At 40.1% G+C, this 25,981-nt stretch overlaps 1 protein-coding gene across 2 annotated transcripts; it reads right to left on the bottom strand.

Annotated features, from left to right (window-relative positions):
- Positions 1–4,911: 4,911 nt before the first annotated feature.
- Positions 4,912–25,577, bottom strand: cd4-1 (CD4-1 molecule). 2 transcript variants are annotated; one of them, XM_030103141.1, is made up of 11 exons: positions 25,478–25,577; positions 15,160–15,277; positions 10,127–10,197; positions 9,888–10,046; positions 9,616–9,759; positions 7,277–7,498; positions 6,787–7,164; positions 5,834–6,085; positions 5,643–5,743; positions 5,489–5,529; positions 4,912–5,278 (listed from the first exon to the last, which is right to left on the bottom strand). In XM_030103141.1, the coding sequence occupies exons 3-11, from the start codon at positions 10,182–10,184 to the stop codon at positions 5,248–5,250; spliced, it is 1,386 nt and encodes a 461-aa protein (XP_029959001.1). In that variant the 5' UTR covers positions 10,185–10,197; positions 15,160–15,277; positions 25,478–25,577; the 3' UTR covers positions 4,912–5,247. The 2 variants fall into 2 exon arrangements, with proteins under 2 accessions (XP_029959001.1, XP_029959002.1); XM_030103142.1 differs by having other exon boundaries at positions 5,489–5,526.
- Positions 25,578–25,981: the final 404 nt, after the last annotated feature.

Below are 25,981 nucleotides of genomic sequence, written 5' to 3'. Positions count from 1 at the left end.
GCCAAGAAAATTTAAAAAAAATTGGACAAAAACCAAAAAAAAAAAAAAATGTTGACAGTCTTTTGGACCCACTAAGGTGGGCATCTGGTGTGTGTGTATAGAGGTTATATTGTTGCAGCTGTTACACTTATGAAGGGAATACAGATATCTTTCAACACACGCATACACACGCACACACAAACTCACACATGCACATGCTGCACTTTGCCGGTTAATGCTGAGTCACACCTCTTTGCCAAATTTAAGTTAGAGTTGGGAAAAGAAAAAAATACTTTACTTGCATGAAGGTAAGCAACTCCAAACCTGAAGTCCAGGGCTCCACAAACAGCAAGTCATCATCACTGGTGTGGAGAGCGGATATTGCGCCATCTGACTTTATATGCCTTGATAAGATAATCTTGAAAAAATCCAATCTGTGTGGTGGATTCGTGCAGACTGAACTCGCCACTCTCTTCCCATTAGTTCACAAAGTGTTCTATAAAACATCATAAGTACCAAGGGGAAGAGTGAGGCCTCTGATTTTGTTTCATTTCACCGTCTGCAGACGAAGAGTGAGTCTGTTTGCTTCGAGCTGCAGCAGTACTGACTCTGCTGTCAGCCGTCAGGCACCCTGGATATCAGAGAACACGCCATCCTCAAGCCTGCTGGTTTCTGAAATCTCTGGTAACCCGGACGGTCTGGAGGAAGAGCCGCCTCATCCGAGGAATAAACTCGACTTATTGACGATTCGGAGCAAAAATCTCTGAGGCATGTTCTGACCAGGCACAAAGGCGCTCAGCTCTGGGCACGTGGGTCAAAACTCAGATTCTGTTTCTGTATGCCCACTCTGCACCTTTCAGGTTTTTATTTCTGAGGATATGTCAATGTCTGTTTCTCCTTGAAGCGATCACGTGCGCGGAGTGTCTTCTGGGGTGGCTTCTGCTGGATCAACGCTTATCTTTGAGCTCTGACAAGCAAGACTGGCGCAACGGTAACAAAAAATGTAGGAGATTGGAGCCATGTTGCTATCCTGGCCACAAAAGAGCAGAGTGTGAGTGTCTCTGGACATTGCTTTAAAGATGTTAGTTTTTTCATACAGGGTTGCTGATTCTGAATCATATTTGAATATTGAATATTGATTCATCTTTACAGGGATTTACTAATACACCATTTTACAGTAGCCAGCAACAGGTAGGCATGTCATTACTAATTAAAATTGAAAAACATTTGAGAATAACATGATGGTTTTGATTCTGCATATAAATATGAAAAGGGGAGCCACTCTTATTTTCATGAAATGTTTGACAGAAACAGGAACAAAAATAGAATTAAAAAAAACAAAATCAGGAAAAGACGTTGAGTGCCAATACTGTATACCTGTTCCTGTCTGATACCATCCGCTCACAATGGTGGAATCGTTTCCATTGGAGGATATTGAACTGAGGGAATGATTCTTCAATCAGCCAATCAGATGTGACAAGCAGTTGCTATAGCGACCCATGGCAGAGAAACACACCAGATCAGATTATAACCAGATCAAATAAGCCTCAACCATTTGGAAACAATTCCACTGTAATATCTCTGGTTGAAAGTAATATACAGTATAAAACGGTGAACAACCTCCTACACCTCCACTGTAAGACCAGTCGCTCCTCCATGTGCCACCACCTCGGGACAATCAAAATAATAGGAATTAGCTCAACATTGTAGAAATGTGTGCATAAGTGTATACGAGCAAGTCTCCGAATCTAAATTTAACCACTCTAATGATGGTTTATTGGCAAAAATTCTTTGCAGCAGCAGAAATGATTTCAGCACATAATGAGAGCTTTGCAGAGGATTTGCACCGTCACAATAAAGTCCTTGATGTTACAGATCCACAGTACTGTTGCCATCCTGGCTTTCATTTCAGGCTCACATACTGAAAAGGAACATTCAGTATGACACCTACACAAAGCGACTATTTCATAAACAGATGAACTCGAGCCAGAAATTAAGATTAGCAAAAACTATGAAAACTGTGATTTTATGATCCTGCCAAGAACTTCAAGCCTGTTTGCAAGTGAAACTGGTTGAGTTTATGTATAAAGACAAAATGTAAAGACAAATTTGCTGACCGGCACGGAGCGCAGAAATTGGACACGCAAAGGTTTTCAGAGCAACTAATTCAACGTTTATTATCGTTTCCCTAAAAGACTCATGGCTGCGCTTGAATAAAAGTCAAGCGATTACCCAGCGAACTGCTAGGCAGCCTTTGGGAACCATACGTTCATGGTTTGTGAAAAAGCTGTGGCTTTTCAGTTCAAACTAAAATGGGACTGACATCAGTCGGGTTGTTACGTCTTAAAATAATGCGAATATATTAGTGAATGTGTGCCAACTGTAGTATATTTTTGTGATTCTTGAGATCAGCATAATTGGGCATGTACGAGTAGTCTTTAACAAATAGCAAATCAGTTCAGAGCATTTCTATGTGAATTTTATGTTGATATTGACAAACATTTCAAGTACGACAAAAACACATTCATAAACCACCTCTTGATGAGCCATAGTATTTGAACATATAATGTTTTATCTATTTGTAATTGTGAGATATTTGCTATCAGAATTTAAATACTTAAAAAAATACTTGTAACTTTCAGTTGAAAATGTGCCTGAAATGCGTTTAATTAATATTCTAAATTCCATATACTAAATTTACACTTAGCTAACTTATACCTTTTCAATGTTTGCTGCTGCTTAAGCTGAATATTCATTATCCATTCATAATTAAAACCAATTTCAGCCTGAAATTTACTGTCTTTATTAAATAACACAGAGACAGCATTTCAACACAAACTAAAAAGTCCCAAATAAGTAACCTTTCAGTGTATATGAAAAAAAAACACTTTAATCACATATCCAATCTTAAAATTACTTGATTCACAAAGTAAACTTAATTATTAATTATTAAGTAAACTTAATAATAAAAAGTACTAGTCATTGTTATTATTCATCTTCTAACATCTTTTTCTAACATCTCATCTTCTCTAATTACTCATCTCCACCCTCCTTTGTTGTTATGTCTTTCAACTTGAGCTGATGTCTGCTATCCACATGATAAGGTCTAAACATCAGATTAAGAGCGCTGTTGTCGCGATCATATCACTCAAGAAATCCACTGAACTCAATATCAATCTGTATTTAGGTTAATTATAGTGCAATTGATAGAGGCAATGATGACAAATCAAAATTTGACTTGTAGGTTGTATCAGTGCGGCTGTTGATGAACAACTGGCAGTGATGCACTTCTCAGCATCTTTGTGTCCCAGCAAACAAAATGTATGTGCTTGATGTGACTGTAGGTGTTTGCAGTTATGATATCAGGCAATACACAAATCTATTCTGCAGATCCAAAGTGGCAAAGCTAACGATAAATAGATACCTCGAAATTGTGATTCTAAAGGCAGCATAACACCGATAAAACACATCAGTGAAACTCTCAATTAAAAAGATTCTCGTAAAGCCGTCAGTTAAAAGCAGCCAGTAGACAAAGGTGAGCAAAAAGCAAATAAATAATAAAATCTAATTGTGCATTAAGTAAATATTTGAACACGGTCCAATGATGTTCTGCCGCCCCCCTCCATCATCCACCCACCCAAACACACACACATACACACACACCTACAGTATATAATAGGCAGCTCAGTAAGATCTGTGCACAGTAACTGGAATGGTCTATCTGTCTGGATAGCAAAGGAGCTTTTTGTTGTGGTAGAGGTTTTCTGTCAGCTTCACATTTGACACAAATCACAAAACATGGTCAAAACCTTTCTAAATGTGTGAACTGTAATGGCCAGAGCAAGTGTCACCCTTCATCTGGTGTTGCTCCATGTTGCCATGTCTTGATGGTTTTAATCAGTGGGAATTTAACTGTTTTAACCAAAAATATTTTAACTGAAAAAAGTCTGTAATCAAAAAGTAGGATTGAAGTACTTTATAAAACCTATAAAACAAACCAGGGTTAAATATTTAAGAGTTATTCAGGGTCAATTTATTTGTTCTCGTTCAGTGTAGTCATGCATTATATTTAATACATTGAAGTTTTTTACCTTATTCTGAGATTACTTCAGTTTAGAGAATAATAAAGAATTGAGCGTACCATCTGGAGTGATGTATTATTGATAATGTGCAGCATCTCTCTGAATGAAACGGTAAATGGATTTCACTTCTTCGGCCGCCCTCAAAGCTCCTCACACTGTTGATCACATTAACACACACACACCTATGGATGTGGCTACCGTGCAAGACGCTCAGTCAGTCCACTGTGAGCTTTTCAGGATTCAGTGTCCTGCTCTAGGATATATGGCGATGGGGAATTGAACCTGCAACCTTATGATAGAGAGAGAGAACCACTCCACCAACACTGCTACAGCCAGTTTGAAAAATCTCACCAAATTGCATGTCAATTGTCACACGCGATGAGTGTGTTTTTTTAAACCCTTGCCTTTGTCGTAGCAGTCTCAAACGTCTGCGTGTGTGTGTTTGTGTATCCTGTAAATGGGTTTTATTTGAGATGTATTATACCAGTTGCTTTGTTGTTTGTGTGTTTTGTGTCCCCGACGTTGAGTTTTTGGGGCAGATTGAAATCTGAGCTCGACAACAAGCCGTCTGGGGAGGAGGAAACACAAGACTGTGTGGTGGTTGACACACACACACACAGACACACACACACACACACACACACACACATTCAGACGTGGTACGATGTTCCCTGTTCCTTCATGTATCTGAGAATTTGTCAGAAAAGCGCTCCGAGCTCCAAGATGTCTCCCCAAGCTCTCTTGGACGATCACTGATTAACTATTTAAAAACTATGACGGTCCTTTTTTTCGTCAATGTGCTGAAAATGAATCCTCGTATTAAATAGAGTCACGAACACATCACTGTGGTACAGAAAAGCTTTATAGAAACATTGACTTAACATAACAAGACATTTTGTCTCCAAAAAGATGAACTCGGTATAGTATAAATGAAATAAAGTTGCTTAAAAGTGTTGCTCATAATTCTGATTTGTTACATTAAAACCAGTCAGATTTGTCTGATATGTACAAGTGAAAACATCTTTTGATTCAGAAACAACTGTACTGTACACCCGTCCTCGTCTCTCTGACTCCCAGATCGCACACAGCTAACAGCGCATACGCTCTGAATTCAGAAAAACGGAAAGGCGGAAATTTAACAAGTCCAAGCTGCGGAGCGCTCCTGAAGCCTTCTCTCCCGGAGACATTACGTTCTGTAAAATCCTTTAGGCTTGGGGCTGAAAGATAAAGCGAGAGAGAGATGAGAAGATATCATCAGTGCAAATGATTTTTTTTTTTTATTTTGTTTTTGTTAAAGAAATGTTTGTATCTTCATAAAAAAAAAATGCCTTATGGCTAAAATCCCCAGATTTTACTGCTGATGAGTGTGTGAGTTTAAATGTGTCTTTGGAACCATTTAACCAGGCCAGAAAATGGTGGGTGCGTACTTTCTGCACTGGCAGAGGCGATGCCGGGGATGTTTCTTCTGCTGAAGAGGGACAGAGAGAGAGAGAGGGAGAGAGAGAGAGGGAGAGAGAGAAGTAAGTCTTTATGTCACAGCGATCCAGTGTAAATGATCACAGAGGAATAGTTTAACTCTACTTGATGGCGTCGGCAGAGGATGAACGTGAGAATAAAGAGGAGGACGGGGATGATTGCGGCGCTGCAGATGATCACCAGCATCCACATGCTCAGTTTCGGTTCTGCGTGTGGCAACAATAAACATCAGTCAGTGAACTTTACAAAGATTAGGTCTCTAGCATTACACCCTGCGACCTCAAGGTCGCGCTCACCGATGTTCAGCTTGAGCGCGGCGGACGTCAGGCGCTCGTCGCTCCGCCACAGCTCACACCTCCACTGCCCGCTGTCTCCACTTCCTGCTTCCTTGATGGTGAGATTTGCGCCGCGGCGGTCAGACGTCGGCACGGTCGACCGTTCAGGCGGGAACCACTTCAGCTGCAGGTCAGAGGTCAGGGGTTCACCGGTGCTGCACAACAGGCTGACGCTCTGGCCATAGATGATTTCTGCTCCCGGGAAGGGGGTGACTGCAGAGAAATGAAATGAAGGAAGGCCTCAGTGTGATGAAGAGTCACCGCGGAACAGGGTTCGATTGCCTGACAGCCATTTAGATTGTCTTATACTCACACTGACCTCACAGTGAGCTCATATAAAAAAAACATGATGAATCTTGGTCTTACGCCATAAGAAAGTACAATTAAGATTCATTGCGTTGTCACTTTCTCCTGACAGAGGGAAAGCTCATTATAACCCGTTAAAACAAGTGGAGCCAGACGACTGTGTTGACCACCGAATTAGAAACACGCCACTTGGGAGACGTTTCCAAATAAAGTGTACAGCGGGGAGACGAGAACAGTCGCGTGGTACAAGAGAGCAGAAGCGGTGAAACAACATCTCCCACTCATTATGAATGATAATTAGCAAGAGGAACAGGAAGTAGACATTAAAAAGATAAATGAGTGCGCGGTAAGATAACTATAGAGCAAGTGACACATTTTATAGGACAATCATTGGTAAAATCAGGGGGTGGGAGTGGAGGAAGAGGATGGGGTCTTGATTCCTTTCTCTGGAAAAGACACTTAACTGCCCTCGATATATAATTTGTGTATCCCACTATAAAAATGTCCCTTGAGGTTTGTTCCTCCTGTTTATTATTCTCCTCGTCGGTAATGTGAGACTTGAGTCCGGGATACCAGATGTGTGTGTGCACCGAGGAGCTGGGACTTACTTTGCAGCACTTGTACGTGCACAGTCCTTTTCAGAGTGACTCCATTTCTAAATGTCATGGAGCATGTGTAGTCTCCTCGGTCTTCCACTTTCGCCTGATTTTTGTACAAAGACAGACTCCCTTTTGTTGCATCTGAGGCAGGCTTCAGGTCTTTGCCTTGGTCTGTCGTCCAGGTCAGCGAACTCTCCGGAGAGAGGTACATGAGCCTCAGTGGCTCATCAGAAGAGGGACTTGACGGCGGTTTAGGGGAGAAGTGCCACTGAATCTCCTGGACGCCCTTTTGTTTGATCTGCTCCCAGGAGACGTATGAAGGAATAGAGCAGGGCAGGGTGAGCCGAGAGTCTGTGGATGTATAATCACGTTCAGGAGCAGCGAGATCTGAAAAAAAAAAAAAAAAAAAAAAAAAAGGGAGATAAATGTTACCCTCGGAGTGACTGTAGCCTTCGGTAAAACAAACACGCGCTATGTTTGTGCATCAACGATAACTCACCCACAACGGGAACAGAAACTTGCGCTTTGTAGTCATTTCCGACAACACAAGTCCACGAGCCATTGTCTTCATGCTCGACTGTTTTACTGACAGTATTTTTCACGCTCTGTCCCTGAGGGTTGAGCCAGTGTATGTCGGGTGTCGGACGATCCCGAGGAGTTTCCACGCCACAGTCCAGAGACAGAGACTCACCGGGCAGAAGGACAGAGTCCGGCTTCAGCACTATCACAGAGGACAGCAGAAGCAGGGAAGGTGTGATGCATTTAAATCAAATTCGTCAGGTTTTTCGTCTTCATCAAGATATGTTTTAGGACTGTGGGAGGAATCCAGAGTCCACAGAGAAAAGCCAAACATGCTGAAGGACAATCTGCACACTTTCACTGTTCAAAGGCCTCAATGCTCGATTTGGTGAAACAGAAATGAAGTGCAGGGAGGCCTTTTCTGTCTCCAGCTGTTCCCCAGCCCACACCTCCCTGCAGCTCTGAAGATGATCTGGGATTGCTCTGATAATGATTTAACCGTTTAGCCATCAGCATCCCAGCAAAAATTCAGATTTGAGCTTTTTTTTTTTTGTTTTTGCTTGTTTTTTTTTTCCTGCAGGAAAACAAGGAAGTCTCATTGTTGGTTTCGATGATTGTTGATTCTGATCTTATGAAAAATTCAAATATTTTGAGAAACTACATTCCTGATTTTCATGAAGAATAAATTAGAATTTTAATATTTTAGTTTTTGTTTAATAAATCTTAAAAAATATATATACATAATGAAGTTTACCTAATAGAATTAAACTATGGTGAAAAATGTACTTTTTCATTGTATTCATACTTTCTGACATGTGGCGGAAAAGAAATCATGATTTCCACAGTTATACAGATTACCATAATCAGACACACGAGATTAGGTGTTAAATAAATTTGTTCATTATATATAATTCTTATTCTGATGGGGAGGAATCAGTGATAATATGATAAACTGATCAGAGAAAAAAATCATCATCTCATCATCTTTGGTCTTATTTATTTTTTGGACGTTTCATTGGTCTGGTATTGCTGTTTTTTATGCCAAATTCATAAAATATGTCACATTTGACATGATAATGATCTTCTATGTAGATAATTTTTGTACTACTTTCATCAGGACTTGGAAGTATGAAAGAAATTCATTGTTATTGCAGAAACTGCTCTGAACAGCCCCGATGACAAAAAATAAAAGATCAATCTGTTAATTCGTTCCATTTTGTTTATTCTCTCCTGAACACGATTATATATCCTGAACAGATTGAAATGTTAAATTCTTTAATCCTGATAAAGCACTTCGATTGCCCCACCGACGCCAACCAAGAATATTTTTTGAAATCCTTGGATAAAAATACAAATGAACCAAAAGTTTAGTTGTCTTGTATTTAAATCCAACAAATGATCCAGTAACATTGTTTCGTTGAAAATGTTCGAAAATTGCAATTTTATTGAGTTTTCCCATCATAACGGTAGCTGTTTATAGAGACTGATCCTAATGCTGCGGCATTTGGCAGGAAAATGTCAGTGTTTTTGCAAATGCCTCAAGTTTGTCGACTGCTTTTAAAAACAATTTTCGAGAGGGAGACATTAAACATGTATAGGACAGAACATCAAATAAATAAAAACATAATAATTACATGTCAACACATGGTGTAATGTTGAAATAATTAAATTAAATCAAGGCATCTTGGTAAATGTTAAGTGACTGAACTCCTCGTGCCACATAGTTCCTTATGGTGCGTTCACACCAGATGCGAAGAGCGGAGCGCGATTCGCCCCTGGTTGGCCGCGTGTGCATTTTGTGACCCAACAGCGGCTGCTGCTGAATTCGCGTCTCTGTTGCCGGCGGTCTGCTTATTTGCTTGATAAAGCCCGACAACGTCGTCGTCGCGACTCCAGGCGACGTGTCTGGATTCGTAATATTTTGCAGAGGCGTTCACAGTATGGTGAGTTTCACCATTTACTCCAGGAGCTGCGCCAGGGCGAGTGCCGACTGCTGTGTTCAGTTTCTCATCCATTTCTGGTGTTTCCCGGGGGCTCCGGTACGTCATAAATGACATCATATAGAGCGGCTCTGTGATTGGTTCGCCGATCGCGAATTCGCTCAAAAGTTCAACATTCCCAACTTTCAGCGGTGCGAGTAGAGCGGTTTGCGCGGTTTGCGCGAGTAGAGCAGTGGAGCGGCCGCCGCTCAATTCGCTGAATTCGCACCACGTGACCGCTCACCGCTTCCTGGCCGCGCGAAAACCATATGTTTTCTATGTAAATCGGCCGCACTCGCCGCGCTATTCGCGCCCGGTGTGAACGCACCATTACTCTTACCTTTAACTTTGATAAGTTTAAAAGTGGCTTTGTCTTTTTTTATAATCCCCTGGGAAAATTCACAGAAGAATTTTCCAAATTGCTTATCTTGTATGCGTTCGATGGTCAGTGAGTTGCCAGTTAAGGATAATGTCCAGTTTTTATCTGCAAAGCAAGTGTTGAAGCACAGATTACTAAACAGACAGAAACACATGATTGTGATGTATAGAATTGTTTCTCTGGGTTATGGTTAAGTCAAGTGTTATCTTTGAGCATCTCGGTCTGTTCTCTACCTGCAATAGTTCCATATCTCCCGAAAGTATTGATCCAGCCAAGTTCGTGGTTTTTATCATCTTCAACAAAGTACCATCTGGCGTATTTGTCCTGATTCCCCCCTGGAGCTGTAAGAGTAACACTTTGTCCCACCTGAGCGTAGATCACCTTTTCAGTTCCTACGGGAGAGAATGATAACATGCATCAAGAAGCAAACTTTTCCAGTTGCATCTGAACTGATCAGATCAGTGATACTTACCGCTTACTGACAAAAGTACAGAGTGGAGAATGAGAACAGCCTCAATTAAGTACTTCATCTTGTTCCCAAATCTGCAAAACATTGTTGAAAATGATCAAAACAAGACTTTTTTAAAATTAGATTCACTTTGTGCAAGAATGATCCTGACTCTTGGTTGGTTTGTCTAAAGGAAACAATGCCTCATCAGCTTCAAGAAAGGCGTATTATTGGCCTTGTGCAATATTTCCAAGAAGGGAAAGATGCCGTCCTGGCACGAAAGTACAGTGCATCATTAAAAGTAAACCACTTAATGCTTAATTGCTCCATCAGAGAATGTTCTGTAGAAAACAAGTGGGCCGAGCACGAAGCCCTGCGGAACACCATCACAGCTCTTTTTGTGTTAAAGTTTAAAGGAATACTCCACCCAAAAAACGATTTGGCCTCATTTTCTACTCACCCTCATGCTGAGAAACACTCTGGAGCACTTTTTTGACATTTCAAATGCAGTTGGAGATGTTTGGGGACTTTCGTTGTCAACAAACAGGGACTGACAGCGCCCGACAGAAAAAAAGGTCCATAAAGTCCACAAAACGTTCCCATTTTCCTTCATACTGCTCGTCCGCTGTAATCCAAGTGTCCTGAGCGGGTAACGTCCATAATTAATTCTTAACGAGGTCATTTAGTATATTTTAAGAGTGTAAACAGTGCGCTTTCATACTGCTCTAGTGCATGTCTGCGCGCGCACCCTGAACTACGGAAGCCGCGGCAGACCAAGCAACATGCTTGCGCGCTTTCAGCGACTACTTTTCTAAATTGCAAGCATAGAAGAAGAAGTTCCGCTGTTTATATTCTGCTGTGAGTGACCGAGCTGTGGACAATCACAAAAGTGATTTGCTACTTTTTTAAAGCTTTGAATTCGGTGTCCTGCTGAAAGGGCGCAAGCGTGTTGCTTGGTCTGCCGCGGCTTCCGTAGTGCAGGGTGCGCACGCAGACATGCACCTGAGCTGTACGACAGCGCACTGTTTGGGCTCTTAAAATGTACTAAATGACCTCATTAAGAATTAATTATGGACGTTACACGCTCAGGACACTTGGATTACAGCGGACGAGCAGTATGAAGGAAAATGGGCACGTTTTGTGGATTTTATAGACCTTTTTTTCTGTCGGGCTCTGTCGGTCCCTGTTTGTTGACTACGAAAATCCCCAAACATCTCCAACTGCATTTGAAACGTCAAAAAAGTGATCCAGAGTGTTTCTCAGCATGAGGGTGAGTAGAAAATGAGGCCAAATCGTTTTTTGGGTGGAATATTCCTTTAAAACAACACTTCTTCTGATGGACTACTTGCTTCCTCTGCTAAGTCAGAAATGAATTCTTTTAAATTAAAGCTCATGAAACAAAAACGTGTCAGTTGTAAATCAATGCATCTGTAATTCAATCAGAATATAAACTCTGACTTTATGAGCATTGTCTCAGTTTATGAACAGCCTCAATATAGTTATATATATCTATTTATATTTCAGACATTTTACATCTTCAAGAGTTATTTTTTAAACAATAATATAAGAAGATATTCATTTGTGATGTCTGAGACAAATGGAACAAAACACCTGAATCATTTTCATCTTATACATGAGACAAACTTTAACGATCCACATAAAGACCTTACAGGGCAACAGAGTAAATTTTATAATTAAAGTGACTCTATAAACCCGATAACTACACAGAGAAAATTAAGGCAAAATGACTCTGTGCACGTTAGGTTTTGCTGCAGATGATTATTCATCAGGAAGCAGTGAGGGGTTTGTGGTGGTCCCAGATTCTGACAGATTTAAGAAGATAAAAGACAAAGGGTTCAGAGCGCCGAGAGTAGGCGGTCTGTGGTGGGCTTTGGATGAAACGAGGCAGACAAATGTCGGAGGGGAAGAGACACAGAGCGTACGCCGGGTTGTGGTGGGACTTGATTTAGTTAAGGTGCAGATTCTTATCCCAATCCTCCCCTCTTCTCCTCCCCCTCTGCCTTTCACACCCCCTCTCTTCCTCCCGTGTTCCACGAAAGACGGATCTCTCCACGCTTACTGAGAGAAAAAAGAGAGACCACAGCATCGGCGGCGCTCACAGAGTGTGGTTTAAAGTCGATGCTTCTCTCCTTGCCTTCATGTTTCACTTCTTTATGTTTCTCTCCTTTTTGTCGAAACACTGCTGTACGTCAGAAAGTCTTTTAAATTGTCTGTTATTGAGGTGAAACATGCAAAATCCCCAAATCCATCAGTCCAGACAGAAAAGAGTTGATCAAAAGAGAAGAAACTGAACATTTTACAGTGTTATCAGTTCATATAGAGTATATCTTATTTGTAATCACACACTTAGATTTCTTCTTTACATATTTACCCAAAGGCTGATTTTGTTTTTTTAAAATCAAACTATGTACTGTACATTTTGCACATGTGTGCCACGTTATTAGACAAACTTTTGGAGTCAGTGACATGTAGTTTAGTGAGAAAATAAACTTTTCCTTTTACAACAGTTCATTTTAAGGAAAGATTTTGTTGATTTGTACGTTCTCGTTTGAAGCGGTATTGAGTTTGACGGTTATACAGATAGAGGTTCTCAATATTCTGCTCTTCTCGTCTATGTCATTGAGACGGCCAAAACATACGAAACACCTGCCTCTCTCGGTGTAATTGCTCCTAATGTACGCCGCCCCTGTTAATTGGATATAAGTGTATAAAATGCATCTCTTCATTTTGAAATTCAATCCTAATAAACCTTGAAAGTCTTCAGCCAATAATGAAATCCAGGCTGTTATTAAAAAGCATTGATTTATTAATCAGTGCTTTAAAAAGAATTATTCTTTTCAAGCGTTTCCCCCAATGAAACGACTGGTGAGCGGTTTTATCTAGTTCAATATTAAACACCAAGATCAATTAAAGATTAATCAATAAATCACTTTGATTGGAGGATTGTGAATAAAATGAGACAGTTCAGACGGTTTTCGTCCAGTTACTTGCGGCTCTTGAGTTGCCGAGCGCACCAGGCCGAGAGATCAACTATTTGCTGAGATTTTCAACAATATTGCAGTAAAATATACTGAATGTCAAAACTGATGAAGAAGTCTGCGCATTAATGTTTTGGGGTATTAATAATTAAAGCATACAATCAGCTTCCAGGTTATCTGATTTAGGGAGCGCCGTCATCTGATTCTTCACGGCTGTTTGATTGTACCTTTAATATTTTACAACACATGTTGTAACTTGCGATCAGATTTCAGAAATGTTTCCACAGTATAGCATCGTATACTTTAATATATGCGTGTGTGTATATAGTCTACAAATGCAATTTGAAATGTCCGTAGTTCGAGTTTTCTGGATCGCCATCACTTTATTTCACACAGTGTCGACTATCTTGAAAAAGCAATTAGTTCAAAATGTGTGTGTGTGTCTGTGTTTTCGTCATTAGTGGTGAAAACAATCACTGTTATGCACGTGGAAACAGCCCGCCACATCCACAAATGCCCCAGGATGAGGATCCAATTTCATTAAAGTTGAAGTATTCTGCACACAATAATTGTGAGGATTAAAAAAAAAAAAAAATGTAAACATGAATGTGGCTTGAAAAAAATAACAACCTTAGCGTAAACAGGAAATCCTCGTCATTTGCACTGGCAGAGCACACCATGAAGCAGCTACCAAACGAAAAGGAAGTCAGATAATGAAACAAGAGATGATGAGTGTAAAGTAAATTAAAAAATGTATCGTATATGTTCTATACACCCATAAATGTTACTATTCTGACCATCTGGCTGACAGTGGAACAGCTCTGACCGGTCGAGGCCCGGCCTTCTGAAGATGTGCTGCAGCGTCCTGTTAGTTAGTTTTGTGGCGGAGCCTCCACGGGACCACATGCATCAATGAGCCTCAGTCATTCGTCCTTCGACCGCTTTATAAAGTCACAGATCATCCAAGAGCTGCAGTTTTCCAGATGCTGTTGTCTATAGGCATCAACTAACAGCAGGCGGGGAGAGATCATCAGTGTTCATCACGATTTGACTGATCACATAACAAAACTACTTTAACCAGAGAAAGACGAAAAATACGGAGAAAATAATGCTGCAAAACAGTAAAACATTGAAGGCAGAGTTTGTGAGAAAGATAGAATTACAGAGGAGAAGAAGTGACAAATGTGTTTAGAGTCATTGCACCTGAGGAGCTTTAACTGAGAAACCAGGAGGAGATGAAGCTTCAACCACAAATACAGCGAAGACAAGAGGGAGGAGGGGGGGAAGAGGGTCAGACAGGTGAAGCTCAAAATGAAGAGAGCAGCAACAGAAAGACAGTGCAGGCTGAATTACGCTTTAATGTTTATTTCACTCTGTTTTTCAGTGTAACAGTGAATTTCACAAAATCGTATATCTTCAGATGTATAGTTTCTTGTGAAAAAAAAATCTAAGGCAGTTTAGGTTTGTAAAAACGGTTAAACTCCCAGCATACTGAAATATATAAAGGATGATATCAATCACACACGCACACGCACAAAAAAAAAAAAAAAACATGCAGTAAAACATATCAATACTGTCTGTTTATAATTTACTGATGTCAAATCTGGAGCGTTCACGCTGAAAATGATTTGTAAGAATGGTCTGTTATGATGTTTTACATTGAGAGGTACATTTAAGATTTGTAAAGTGACAGATTAACAAAAAGAAAGTTAAACAAAACACCAAACAAAAATAACTAAATATAAAAATACAAAATGTATTTTAAGAAAGTAGTTTAAAAACTGTTGTTCTCCCAAAAACATTTTTTTTAATTATTATTTTTTGAATATATTCACACTGAATCGCCACTGTTTTGTATACGAGTCTAACAATCTGCATTTTGTATAAAATATTATGCGAGATTTCAGCCTCACTGGACTCACTAATGTCCAACAAGATCAGTCATCAGCGTCTCAACAACACGTCCAACCAGGAAGTGACAATAGTTAATTTTATTCACCCAAGCATGTCGACGTCCTCCTAAACTTTGTAAAGATTTGAAACGTGTGGAGTACTCACAGTATTCTCTAAGAGCTGGATGTCCCCTCTGAGCCCAGTGATCCGGTGGAAATGTTGTGTATTTATCGAAGGAGCCTTCTTTTTAAGAGGCGGTGCACCTCCCTTCGCACCAATTGGTCTGGAGAAAGACACACATATGCTAATCAAACCCAAAATCGCAACAGTAGCCTTTGATTGGACGCCGTGGACAGCTCTCTTTGTGAAACTTTAGTTTAGCATCGAAAACTGTTTCACTGTTGTTTATGACAAAACCCAACATTATTCCATAAGAAACAGCAGAAAACAAAAAATTCACATGATACCGTAGCGGTGTGACTTAAGTGAGATTTATGTTTGATTCTTTATGTTTTTATATTTACATCCCTCAAATGTAGCAACAAATAAAAATAACATTTGCAGCTTTAGTGTCTGAGTAAAAACCATAAATCACAAACTTAGTGAGCGGGATTCATTATCTATTCTTAACACGTTCTAAAGAAAAAACACATGCAAGCAGCTTACGGGCTAATTTATTGTAATTTTCCCCAGGTTGTATAATTGTACTGATTTAGATACATAATTAGTGTGTAAGGATTGGAGCATGAACAGCTGGACCAATCTTCAGAGAAGCAGCTGATAAACGCCAATTAAAATGGTAACATTTAAACACTCAGATAGAAGGAGGAGAAAAACAGGAAGAGTCTGGGGGTTGTTTTTATGGGACAGCTGCATAGTAGGACGAAATTATGTTTTTAAATACAATATGCGAAGCATAGAAATTGCAACTGGTGACATTGCACATCTTTTTGTCGGGACTGTTTATACGGCCAGTGTGTGAGACGCTTCGCACGGACCCACCGACCATGAAAAATTCACCGTCGTGCGTCAGACGGCTCGCAAAAGGTGAACAAATTCTGTTGTGAACACGCCGAGCTAATTGTTAGCAAATGTTTTTGTTTTGTTTTTTTTACATGTAATATAAATTCTTCGTATGCAGGATAAGTCAACACTGTGTCAGAAAAATGAGCCATACCAAGACTCAACAAATGGATTCAGCACGCGATAAATGAAAAGATTCATTTGTAAAATTGCACCCTATGATAACGCGTAGCATCTTGCTGTTCGTAAAGTGATTTTCACATATTTCACAGCGAGCTCCAGTCTCCTGGCTTTCCCGCGCTGACCCACCCATGAAAGACTTGTCACTGTCAACATCATGAAGATAATTGAGTTAATAAAGCCGTAGGAAAGCTGCTGAAGCCGAGCGCATCGCGCCTCGCCGAGAAGCAGGAGAGATCGGGCCTTTCGCTGAATAGTTGAATCGGATAATGAAAACCCAATGAATGAAATATATTTCCTCAAGCTGCATGAAGTTACTTGGTGTTCGCTCCGTTTTGTCTGACGGAATTTGAAGAACGGGACACAAAAGATGTGTTCAGGTGAAATAAAATGGTAAACCGATGTTGGATCCTTACATTTTTTAAAATATGATTTCATTTCCAAGATCTATTCTTGTTTTATATCTTCCTGCACTGACAAGGACATCCTGAAACAAGTTAAAAAGGTTACGTTTTATTTAGTTGTCTCCTGAGAGCTAAACAAGTTGAGCTGTGGACACGGTGAACATCAGTGCTGTTCAAACAAGTGTGAATTCAGGATAGTTGGATGAAATCTGCAAATTTCAGCCCAGTAAAGAGACCTATGACAGAAACAAATGCAAGATTTTCTCTTTAAGTTGCCTGAAGCCGCTCGCTGTTTTTTTCTTTTCTGTTACAGAAGTTGCTGCATCAAGTAAAACATTCAAACTCAAGAAAAAAAAGAAAAAAAAAAAGAGAAAGAGGATGTTGAGGAGAATGTGATTTTTCATGCCACTGAAGATGTTCTGTATAAATGATTAAGTTTGTGTGCGACAGAGGCGAAACACTCCGACAGCTTTCACCAGAAATTCCCTTTTTGCTCATTTTCTTGTTTGTATTTGCTTTTGGAGATATTAGTGTTAAACATGGCAGGACTGTGGACATTTCTCAACATTTAATACAACAAGGCATTAATGTAACGTTACTTTGTCTTTATTTGTCTTTCTTAGCCAGTATTTCTCCTCCAAAACGAAGCGCCAAATGTAAATTTAGCGATCCTGTCGAGTCGCGCCACAGTTTGCTGCTTGAATCAATAAAGAAACTTTTACAGCTTGTCTGAAAAAAAAAAAAAAAACACCAAAAAAACCAGTCCAGGTCTGCGTGGTGCAGTCATGCTTCTACCCAGCCTGATGGGTTTCTGGACATCTGTGGGGCAACTGAACATCTGCGCCCGCTGAACTCTGATCACAGCCTGCTGTAGAGTCACGACTGCTCTCAAAACAACAGTGAAAGAACATCTGTGGATTTCTGCTGCTGCGAATTCGTCTCTCGGAGCTTTCTCCTTATCGTCACAGAGGGAGAACTCACGGCTCCGTGGATGGATGCCGTTACTGCGTCGTCTTGCTGGAGCGTGATCACAGGCGGTAGATGCTGGTAAAGCGCTCCTCGGATGATAGTTTTCGCTGCGAGAGAGTTTCCAAAACGGGAGCAGAATCCCGCAAAGTAGCCACAGTTGTCTTGAGTTTATTGTGTCTTCCACGCCGGGCTGCTGGAAAATTGTTCACCAGTGCTTCATGCGAGAGAGGAACGGTGCAAATCAAAGCCAGACATGCAGGTATCAGGGCCAATGAGAAGTATTAAAGGCACAGATGCACCAACAATCAGTTTGCGAATATTCTTCTCCCACCCATCTGTTAAAACACAATAATATGTATAATATACGTGTGTGTGTGTGTACATACATGCAAAAACAGGGATAAATTGACTTTGAATCAACTTCACTCTGTGAAAAGTGCTGTGTGAATAAAGATTGATTGATCGATCTGTTTGTGGACAAAGGTGCGGGTTCACAGCAGCTGCAGGGATCAGCTCAGAGCGACGGCTGAACCGACGCAGTTTAGAGGCTCGAACCACAACAAGGACAAAACAAACATCTCGCACACGTTTCATGTGCCTCTCTGAGGTTTCTTTGCCTGTCTGAGCGCTTCCTTCACGAAGGGCTCACACCTGCTTCGCTTCCCCTCGAGCTCCGAATGAAACAAGCCATTTATTTGCAGAACAAAACCCTTCCGTCGAGGTGAAGCGTTCACTTCGAATGATTCCTCTTCCTAAAGAACGGCGCGAGCGCGTAAATCTGCTGCAAAGATGAGATTCGATGCGCCCCTTGTTTTCCTTTGTTCAGTTGAAGAATACGTGCTATTTTGGTGGAAAACACCTGAAAGCGAGGACTCCCTCATTACTCACTCACCTAACGCGGGCGAGCCTACCACTCTGTGTCACTAAGTACTGAAAGAGGAAAAAGTGTGGGCCACAAGCCAGAACTCAGGTGATTCACATTTTTCATGAACTTATCTTCTACCTCCTCTTCCTCCATTCTGAGGGTTTCCCTCAGCAGTCTCTCTCTCTCTCTCTCTTTCTGTTTGCAGCGTCTGACTTATTCTGTTGTCGTATCAAATATGAGAGGATGCAGTCATGGTGGTGTGAGGAAGTCTGAGTCCCGGCGAAAAGTGGATGGCAACGAGCGTGCGTGTGTGTGTGTGTGAGAGACTGCTTTACTGTCACCAGTAAATGAAATGTCAGTGGAAAAGAGGTCGACATTCTGCTCAGAGCCTGAAAACACTGTGCGTTACATCATGAAGGGAACTTCCTTCAATCTATTGTGAAACCTGCCACTTCTGAAACAGCAGATAAGCACACGAGTCCCACACACCGCTTCACCTACACCGTCTTCGCCCGTCACTCCGTTTTACTGCTGTTTATATACAGCTGGACAGCAAAGGAACTTGTATTTCAGTTAATTGCATGTCAGTAACTGATTACTGCTCCGTTACGGTGCGGTGCGGTTGTATTTATGCATGTTCAAAACAAACCAATCAATTTGAAAGGATCAAAACGCTTTAATTCAACACGGCTGTGAAAAGCAGGTTGCTTCTTCAGAGTTATTTTTAATTGCTGCCGGGTGTAAAAGCAGCTTTGCAAACACGAAGCTCAGGTTTCAGCTGACAAGGTTTATGACGAAGGACTGACGTGGAGAAAAACAGTTCCACAGCATTTACGCGCTCACACAACAACCAGTATTTACCGTCAATAATCGAGATGATTAACACAACCAGATGGATCATCGAGCCGTTAGGAAAACATTCAGAAACGAGCTGAAAAAAAGCCCCGACGTCACTGATGTTCAGTTAACACTGATGATGCTTTTTAGTTTTTTTATATTGTCGCAATGTCAATATATCCAGGAATGCAGCTGAACATGGATCAATTTACATTCGCAGCAGCTAAAGTGAGGGCAAAAACAGAAATCCCCTCATCTGCAGTGAGAACCATCCACAGACTGTACAGGCAGTTGAATTAAAAAAAGAAAAAGAAAAAAGAAACTCCAGCATCGTAGTTACAATATAAGTTCAGATTATATTTTATTAGCTTTATTAGCTGTTTTAACAGTTAATTTGGCACGTATTACATTTATGACCATTCTCACTCATCAGTATCAGGGTGAGGGCAAAAATGTAATCCTGCTAAAAGGACTGGATTTCAGTAAAACTACATAAAAAAGTTTTTTCAGTTTGTATTTAAACCTGAGTAATAACGCCAAATCTTATAACAAAAAACCTCCCCAATACATGGCAGGTAACACGATGTATATATTGTTAGAAATGCATATACTGTGTCTTCCATTAGTTGTAAGCATGAAGCGTATGATTACAATTTTTTTTCGATATTTTTCAGGTAAATGTTCTAATCGTTTTCAGTCACTGTTAGTCAGACATGCTTTGGTATGTGGAAACTGTTGAACTATGCATTGTTTATATCTCCAAAGTAGGATGTTCAAGTTTAGTATCAATGACTGTATTTGTAATATTGAACATTTTAAGTTGTGGCGTTCCTCAGAGGTCTGTCCTGGGCTCACTGCTGTTTTTCTCTCTGTGCATGCAACATTCAGATCTGTCAAATAACTTTCTATAAATCAACACAGACAACATATCAGGCATTTTAACTGTCCAGATCAGTTCAGGCTTATACAGTGTGGCGCACACACACACCGCAGGAACGCTCACTGGAAATCTTTTCAACATATTGTTCAAATGTTCAATTTTGACTAGCTACAAAAAAAAAAAAAAGAAGAAAAAATGAATCATTAAAAAACAACCCACACATCTAGAATGTACTTTTCATGCATTCACACTTCTTCAGAAAACTGCAACTCCCTTTTCAATTAACGTCAAGCATAAACAAACGTCAGTTGACACAAAATGCCAAACCAGGCTGATCAATAATACCAACCAAACAGAGCGCATCGTTTCAGCTTTAGCTTCACCGCGCAGGCTACCACTAGATTTTAAAGTTGACTTCAAGTTTTGAGGAAGGTGTCTGAGGTGAAGATGGTTCTGCCCACCGAGTATTTACCAGTACCTGAACGTTTTACACCGTATGAATAAAAACACTGTCTGCGGTCCGACGGCAGGTCTCTGTTTCTGATATCCAGGATTACATTAAAAAGCAGGTTCCACAGGGCCTTCTCTGTCACGGCCCCGGCGCTCTGGAAAATCAGGCTGAGCTCGTCCCCATCTGCTATGAAATCTCTTTTGAAAACACATTTTAATTAGAATATTTTATCTTCATCTGTCATCCCACCGCTAGTGTTTCATTTGAATTGTGTTGTTTTGTATTACATTTTATCTCCTGCTGTGCTTCTTTCAGGTGAAGCACTTATTAACTTTGCTTTCAAACGTGGCATATGAATATATTGAAACAGAATAGAAACTATCAAAATAATCAAAATAATCAACGCTTCAATCAATTTTTTAAAGCAATTTTAATAAAAGAAAACTAAGCTTGTTCTCATTTGCTACTTTTTTTTTATCCGACGGTGCCAAAACTAAAATTTCTCAGCCTTATCTTATCTTAATCTTTCAACTATCTAGCCGCAAAAAAAAAAAAAAAAAAAATCAGTTGAAATTAAGTTTGCATGGACACAGACAGTTGTGCTGCATTAATGTTCCTGCTTAATGTTTATTGCTGTTCACACAGGTGCAAGCATCAACAACGGCACCGTAACAGCCCTGGAGCAATTTAACCATCATGCTCCATTTCCTGGTTTATTGCACGGCACTCTGAGCTTCCTAAGAACACATCCACTTGTGAGGCAATAAAGCAGCAAAGCTGACACGCGGCGGCGCGGGGCAGCGGATGCGCTCTTGTAATAAATGAGATGACAACTTCATGAACCCAGAAAATGCATCATTTCAATCTGAGCCCGGTCAGCGATCCATCAACATCTACAAGTTATTTAAGCCCGGGCTCCGCTCGAGAGAGCAGAAGCCTGCAGAATTAAAGCAACACATGAAGGGAGTTTACTGGATGGGAAGCCACCCAGCAAACGATGGGTTTATATATAATGAGGATTGTTGTTTTAAATGTGTAAAACTCGTACCGGGGGATCAGTTTGCACCTGCTCGCTGCTCTGTGAGCGCTCCTGCTGCTCCGAAAACTCAAATCAACACGACGGCGGCTGCAGCCAACAGAAGCTGCTGCTTGGCACCCAGTATGACACAGATTTGTACCTCCCTCCTACTTTTTTCAATTCATCAAGTGGTTATATAACTTTGTTGTTGTTGTTGTTTTTATTGATATTAGTGCTCATCTCAAATTAGAAATCTTCAAGCAGGGAAAATGAAGTGAATTCCACTCCTGGGGAGTGACACATACTCGTTCTGAAATTCTGGTTTCACTTTGAATTATCGCTTGTGTGTGTTCATTTGTGGGAGACACTGCAAAAGAGAACTGAGTAATGCAGGTCTCTATGAAGCCATGAAGAGGGAATCCTATTGTATCGTAAGAAAACACCCCTGGTGCACAGACGCTTTATTTTCACAACCGAGGAGGGGAGACACAGCTTGGTAATGGCCTACAGAGGAGAAGAAAACACACATTATGCCCCTGGATGTGAATCCTGGCACAAACAGGGACCTGTTGCTCGCCACTAAACTCCGGGAAGGAGAAATTAATAAATATACTGACGTCTGTTCTTTGTAAAGATGCAAAACAAAAGAAGCTTTATTTTGGCTTTGCTTCCCATCTGTGGATGTGAAATTAGAAAACGTCACACGCGCAGTGATGGAAGGTTGGTGCGCGCGCTGTGAATTCTTCGGCTAACAATGCACAATACCGCAAAGAAGAGCTTTTATGGTCAAGTGAGGGAGCGCTATTGACCGGCCAAAGTCATTCATCCAAACTCAATCCTAATGAGCACACCGAAGCCCGTGAAACAAACAAAACCACGAGGAGAAAGAGCCGACTGATATCTGTGAGGTGCAGACTTCAGCGCGCATTCAAGTATACAATGCCGGCTCTTTATTTTTGTTTTGATTCTCTACAACTGGGTGAACATGTGGGAAAAAAAAAGGGAACATTATTTTTAATTAAAGCAAAGACTTATTACCATTTTCTTTCATTCAGAATCAAAAAAGAAGAAGCTGCAATATGCATAGCTGTCTCCAAACCATTGGTCTTTGTTCCCACATATGTTCACAAATGAAACTTCATAAACTTCTGAAGCAGACCTGGACAACTGGCCGCCTGAGAGACTGCGTCCAAAAAAACCTTTACACAAGGAAGAACGTCGATTATCTACATTTTGACTGAACATCATTACAGTAATCTATTTCATATCGTGGAGCCATATTTAGGAGGAAATGTTTAAATCAGTGTATTTTCAGTTCATAGACTTGGCTTACAGCCATTTAGGGTTGATCTTAATATTAATTTGCTGAAAAGTCCATTAGAATGTGGCCAGTCGGTCCGGGATGCTCAGCGTTCATGATTTCATCATGATCGGAGTTCGCCATCCCGGCTCAGAAGCTGGTGGTAAAAAATTTAAATTTCCAACTTAATATCTCGAGAGATGGAAGTAAAAAGTAACTTTTAAAAGATGAACTATTACAATATTCAAGTAAAATGCACACATTTATATAGACATTGTTTTTCCACTTAAGTAAGTAGTTCCCAAGTTTTTTTTTTTTGACATGTTTTGTTTTCTTTGTAACCACTGACAGCTCTCATTAGAATTATATTATTAACTGCAAGTTATCAAAATATGAAACAATTTGGGTCTCAAATGAATGGAATTTGGACTACAAGTTTCAGTTCGCACAAGTTTTATACATAATTGCGCAAATCTGAATTCTTTTCATGCCACATTTCTTATAAATGCATTGATTTTATATGTAACTTAACATTTGCATAATTAATTAAACTATGAGAAGAATGCAGTCCATCCTCCATCACTCGCTCTCTCCAAGACCTTCGCAGAATCAATTAAAGTTTACAAAATCAAGAATAAACGCCTCAGCGGATATAATAAGCATTCGGTTTTGTCTCGGTTCGGTTTTGCTGCTGTTATAAAAGGCAGAAACTTCACTTCCCTGTTCACTAGGGCAATAATGAGCAACATTATTCAGAAAAAAACAGAATCCAGACCCGCCTGACATCCGTACATTGCGGCCTATGGCTGCTTCCCATGTGGCTCTACATGTTACGGTTCCCCTCCGTCCACTGACACCCCGACGTTTACCATTTCAGCATATTCGGTCAAATTGTTTCGAGCAGCTTCATGGCAGCAGTGATGCCACAAGACTTATTTTTAAGCATTTTAATGTCAAAAGAAAGGTTTTTTTTTTTTTGAAAGAGAAACAGTGGGAACGCCTGAAGATCGTTGCAATTTATGTAATATTATCTGACATGTGACAGAAACAAGACAGAGTTCGGTGAACATGTCCAGGTCTCTTTCATAGAGTATATTCACACAAGTAGGATCATTTCAGAGTTCTGAACCACCAGGATCCTCAACTGATGCTGCTTCAGTGTCATATTATCACGCAAGCAGTAGTTACCAGTGCAACTCTCCAGTCTGTCACACTTTGGAAAGTCACTAAGTCTGCAGTAGAAACAACTTTTTGGCTAATTCCTGGATGCAAACTGGTTTGTTTGTTTTTTTGTTTGTTTTTAATGAAATAATTCTGAAAACACTCATGACTGAAACTTTATGGCAGACATGACATGTAAATGGAAGACACGTCCTAAAACTGTATTTGGTACCTTATATTTTCCCGTTTGTCTCTATTAAACTGCGCCTTGCTCACCATTGCTGTTTGTAAATCACTGACACTGAGACAAGAATACAAATGTTTTCTGGAGCTACAGTTTATGCGATATTTCTACAGGAGTCATCCAACATGGAGGTTATTTACTTGACAAAGATCTCCTTTAAACATTATTGGCTGTCACGCTCAAAGAAAGGGAAAACAAAAATATTGTCTTGGTTGTTATTAAATACAAGCGTTTAAGTCTTTTGTTTATGTTGAAACTTGAGAGACATTTTAGAATTTTAAATATATTTTACCAATATATTCAAATATTTATTTTAGTGGCATTGATCAAATTATAAAATCAGCACTATAAATGATTTTAAAATTAATTTTAAGTAAAGTTAATCAATGTTCGTGCCTCATGATTTAACTGTTAGGTGTATTAAGGCACCTTGTAAACAGTATTTATATTTATTCCTGTGATTTGAGGCATATTGCTGCACAGAGAGCCCTGTTAGCATCCGCTAACGCCAACAGCTAACAGACAAAACACGATGAAGCATCTTCTCATCCGACACGTTCAGATTTTTAACTGCACAGATAACTTTAACAAATCCTCTTTTGGAACTTTAATTTAGGAACCATATGTGTAAGATTAGCACAACAGCATCCATCAATGCTCAAACTGAAAATCTAGATGTTGCACTGCTGTTTAGTACGTTTTCATCTTTGAGGGAATAGAGAACAAAAACACATTCAGACCTTTATGATAACAAAACCACTGAATCCACAATAATTTCAATGCATTCAAGTATTTTTATCATCTAATTGTGTTTGCAAAATATGATTAGTGGCCTTTTTTTGAATGTAGAGTTGAGATTACTTGTGTCTGTTGTTTTAAAGTAAAATGCTGTTAAATCATATAGAATAAGACAAACAGCAAAGAGGCTGAGAGAAACCAGGCTTTCAGAAGAAACATTTTTCTAAGAAAAATGTGACCATAGCTGAGACCAGATTGAGTTTCGGTACAAAAGTATTGGAAGAGTAATTACTTTTCCCGTTCACGTATCACTTCCCTGACGTGTGTCTTCTCTGGTTAAGAAAAATAAATCCTGAGAATCAGCTGCTATCATATAAAATGACAAAAAGTGCCATAAATCCAGGAGTACTCACATGTGATGCTCTCAGTGCGGTGAGGAGTTCAGCTGTGACATTTGGTTGGTTGTATGCAGGTGGCTCCAGCACACACACACACACAAAACACACACTGTGGGGATATTACGTTGACTTACATTCATTTCCTGCAGACCTACTCAAGGCTCAGATGTGACTGCGGCTTGCCCAATCCAATCCCTCCCTCTTACCTTAACACAACCATATCTTTAAGAAGCATGACTATATCAAAGAAACAAAACAAAAAAATGAAAAGGTTGAATTGCCTCACTTCAGTTAGTCATAATTATTTTCAACCTAACACATGATTGTGTACAGTATGTGTGCCACTGGTGATGCTGTGAAGCAGGTGTTTACTCTGCGCTTCATTGCATTTTGCTGCACTGATGTCAACACCTGCATGTTACTGCACCAGTTTATGGTGAATCCAGACCTATGGAACCATCACAGACAGTTTATAAAGTAAAACGAAGCAAGGTTTGTGTAATATGAATAAGGATCAAA

This window comes from Salarias fasciatus, chromosome 11, assembly GCF_902148845.1.
Source record: "Salarias fasciatus chromosome 11, fSalaFa1.1, whole genome shotgun sequence".
NCBI lineage: Eukaryota > Metazoa > Chordata > Actinopteri > Blenniiformes > Blenniidae > Salarias > Salarias fasciatus.
The sequence above is the reverse complement of the archived record's forward strand: the minus strand, read 5'-3'. Positions and strand labels throughout refer to the sequence as shown.

What these genes read in the sequence shown, in the direction of transcription:
- cd4-1 (XM_030103141.1), bottom strand. Translation starts at nt 10,184, where the DNA reads ATGAAGTACTTAATTGAGGCTGTTCTCATTCTCCACTCTGTACTTTTG. An exon ending in TAAACTTATCAAAGTTAAAG is followed by an intron (nt 7,499 to 9,615) that starts GTAAGAGTAATG and finishes CCTCTGTGATAG; the next exon opens with TGCTGAAGCCGGACTCTGTC. An exon ending in CGCCTCTGCCAGTGCAGAAA is followed by an intron (nt 5,279 to 5,488) that starts GTACGCACCCAC and finishes TTTATCTTTCAG; the next exon opens with CCCCAAGCCTAAAGGATTTT.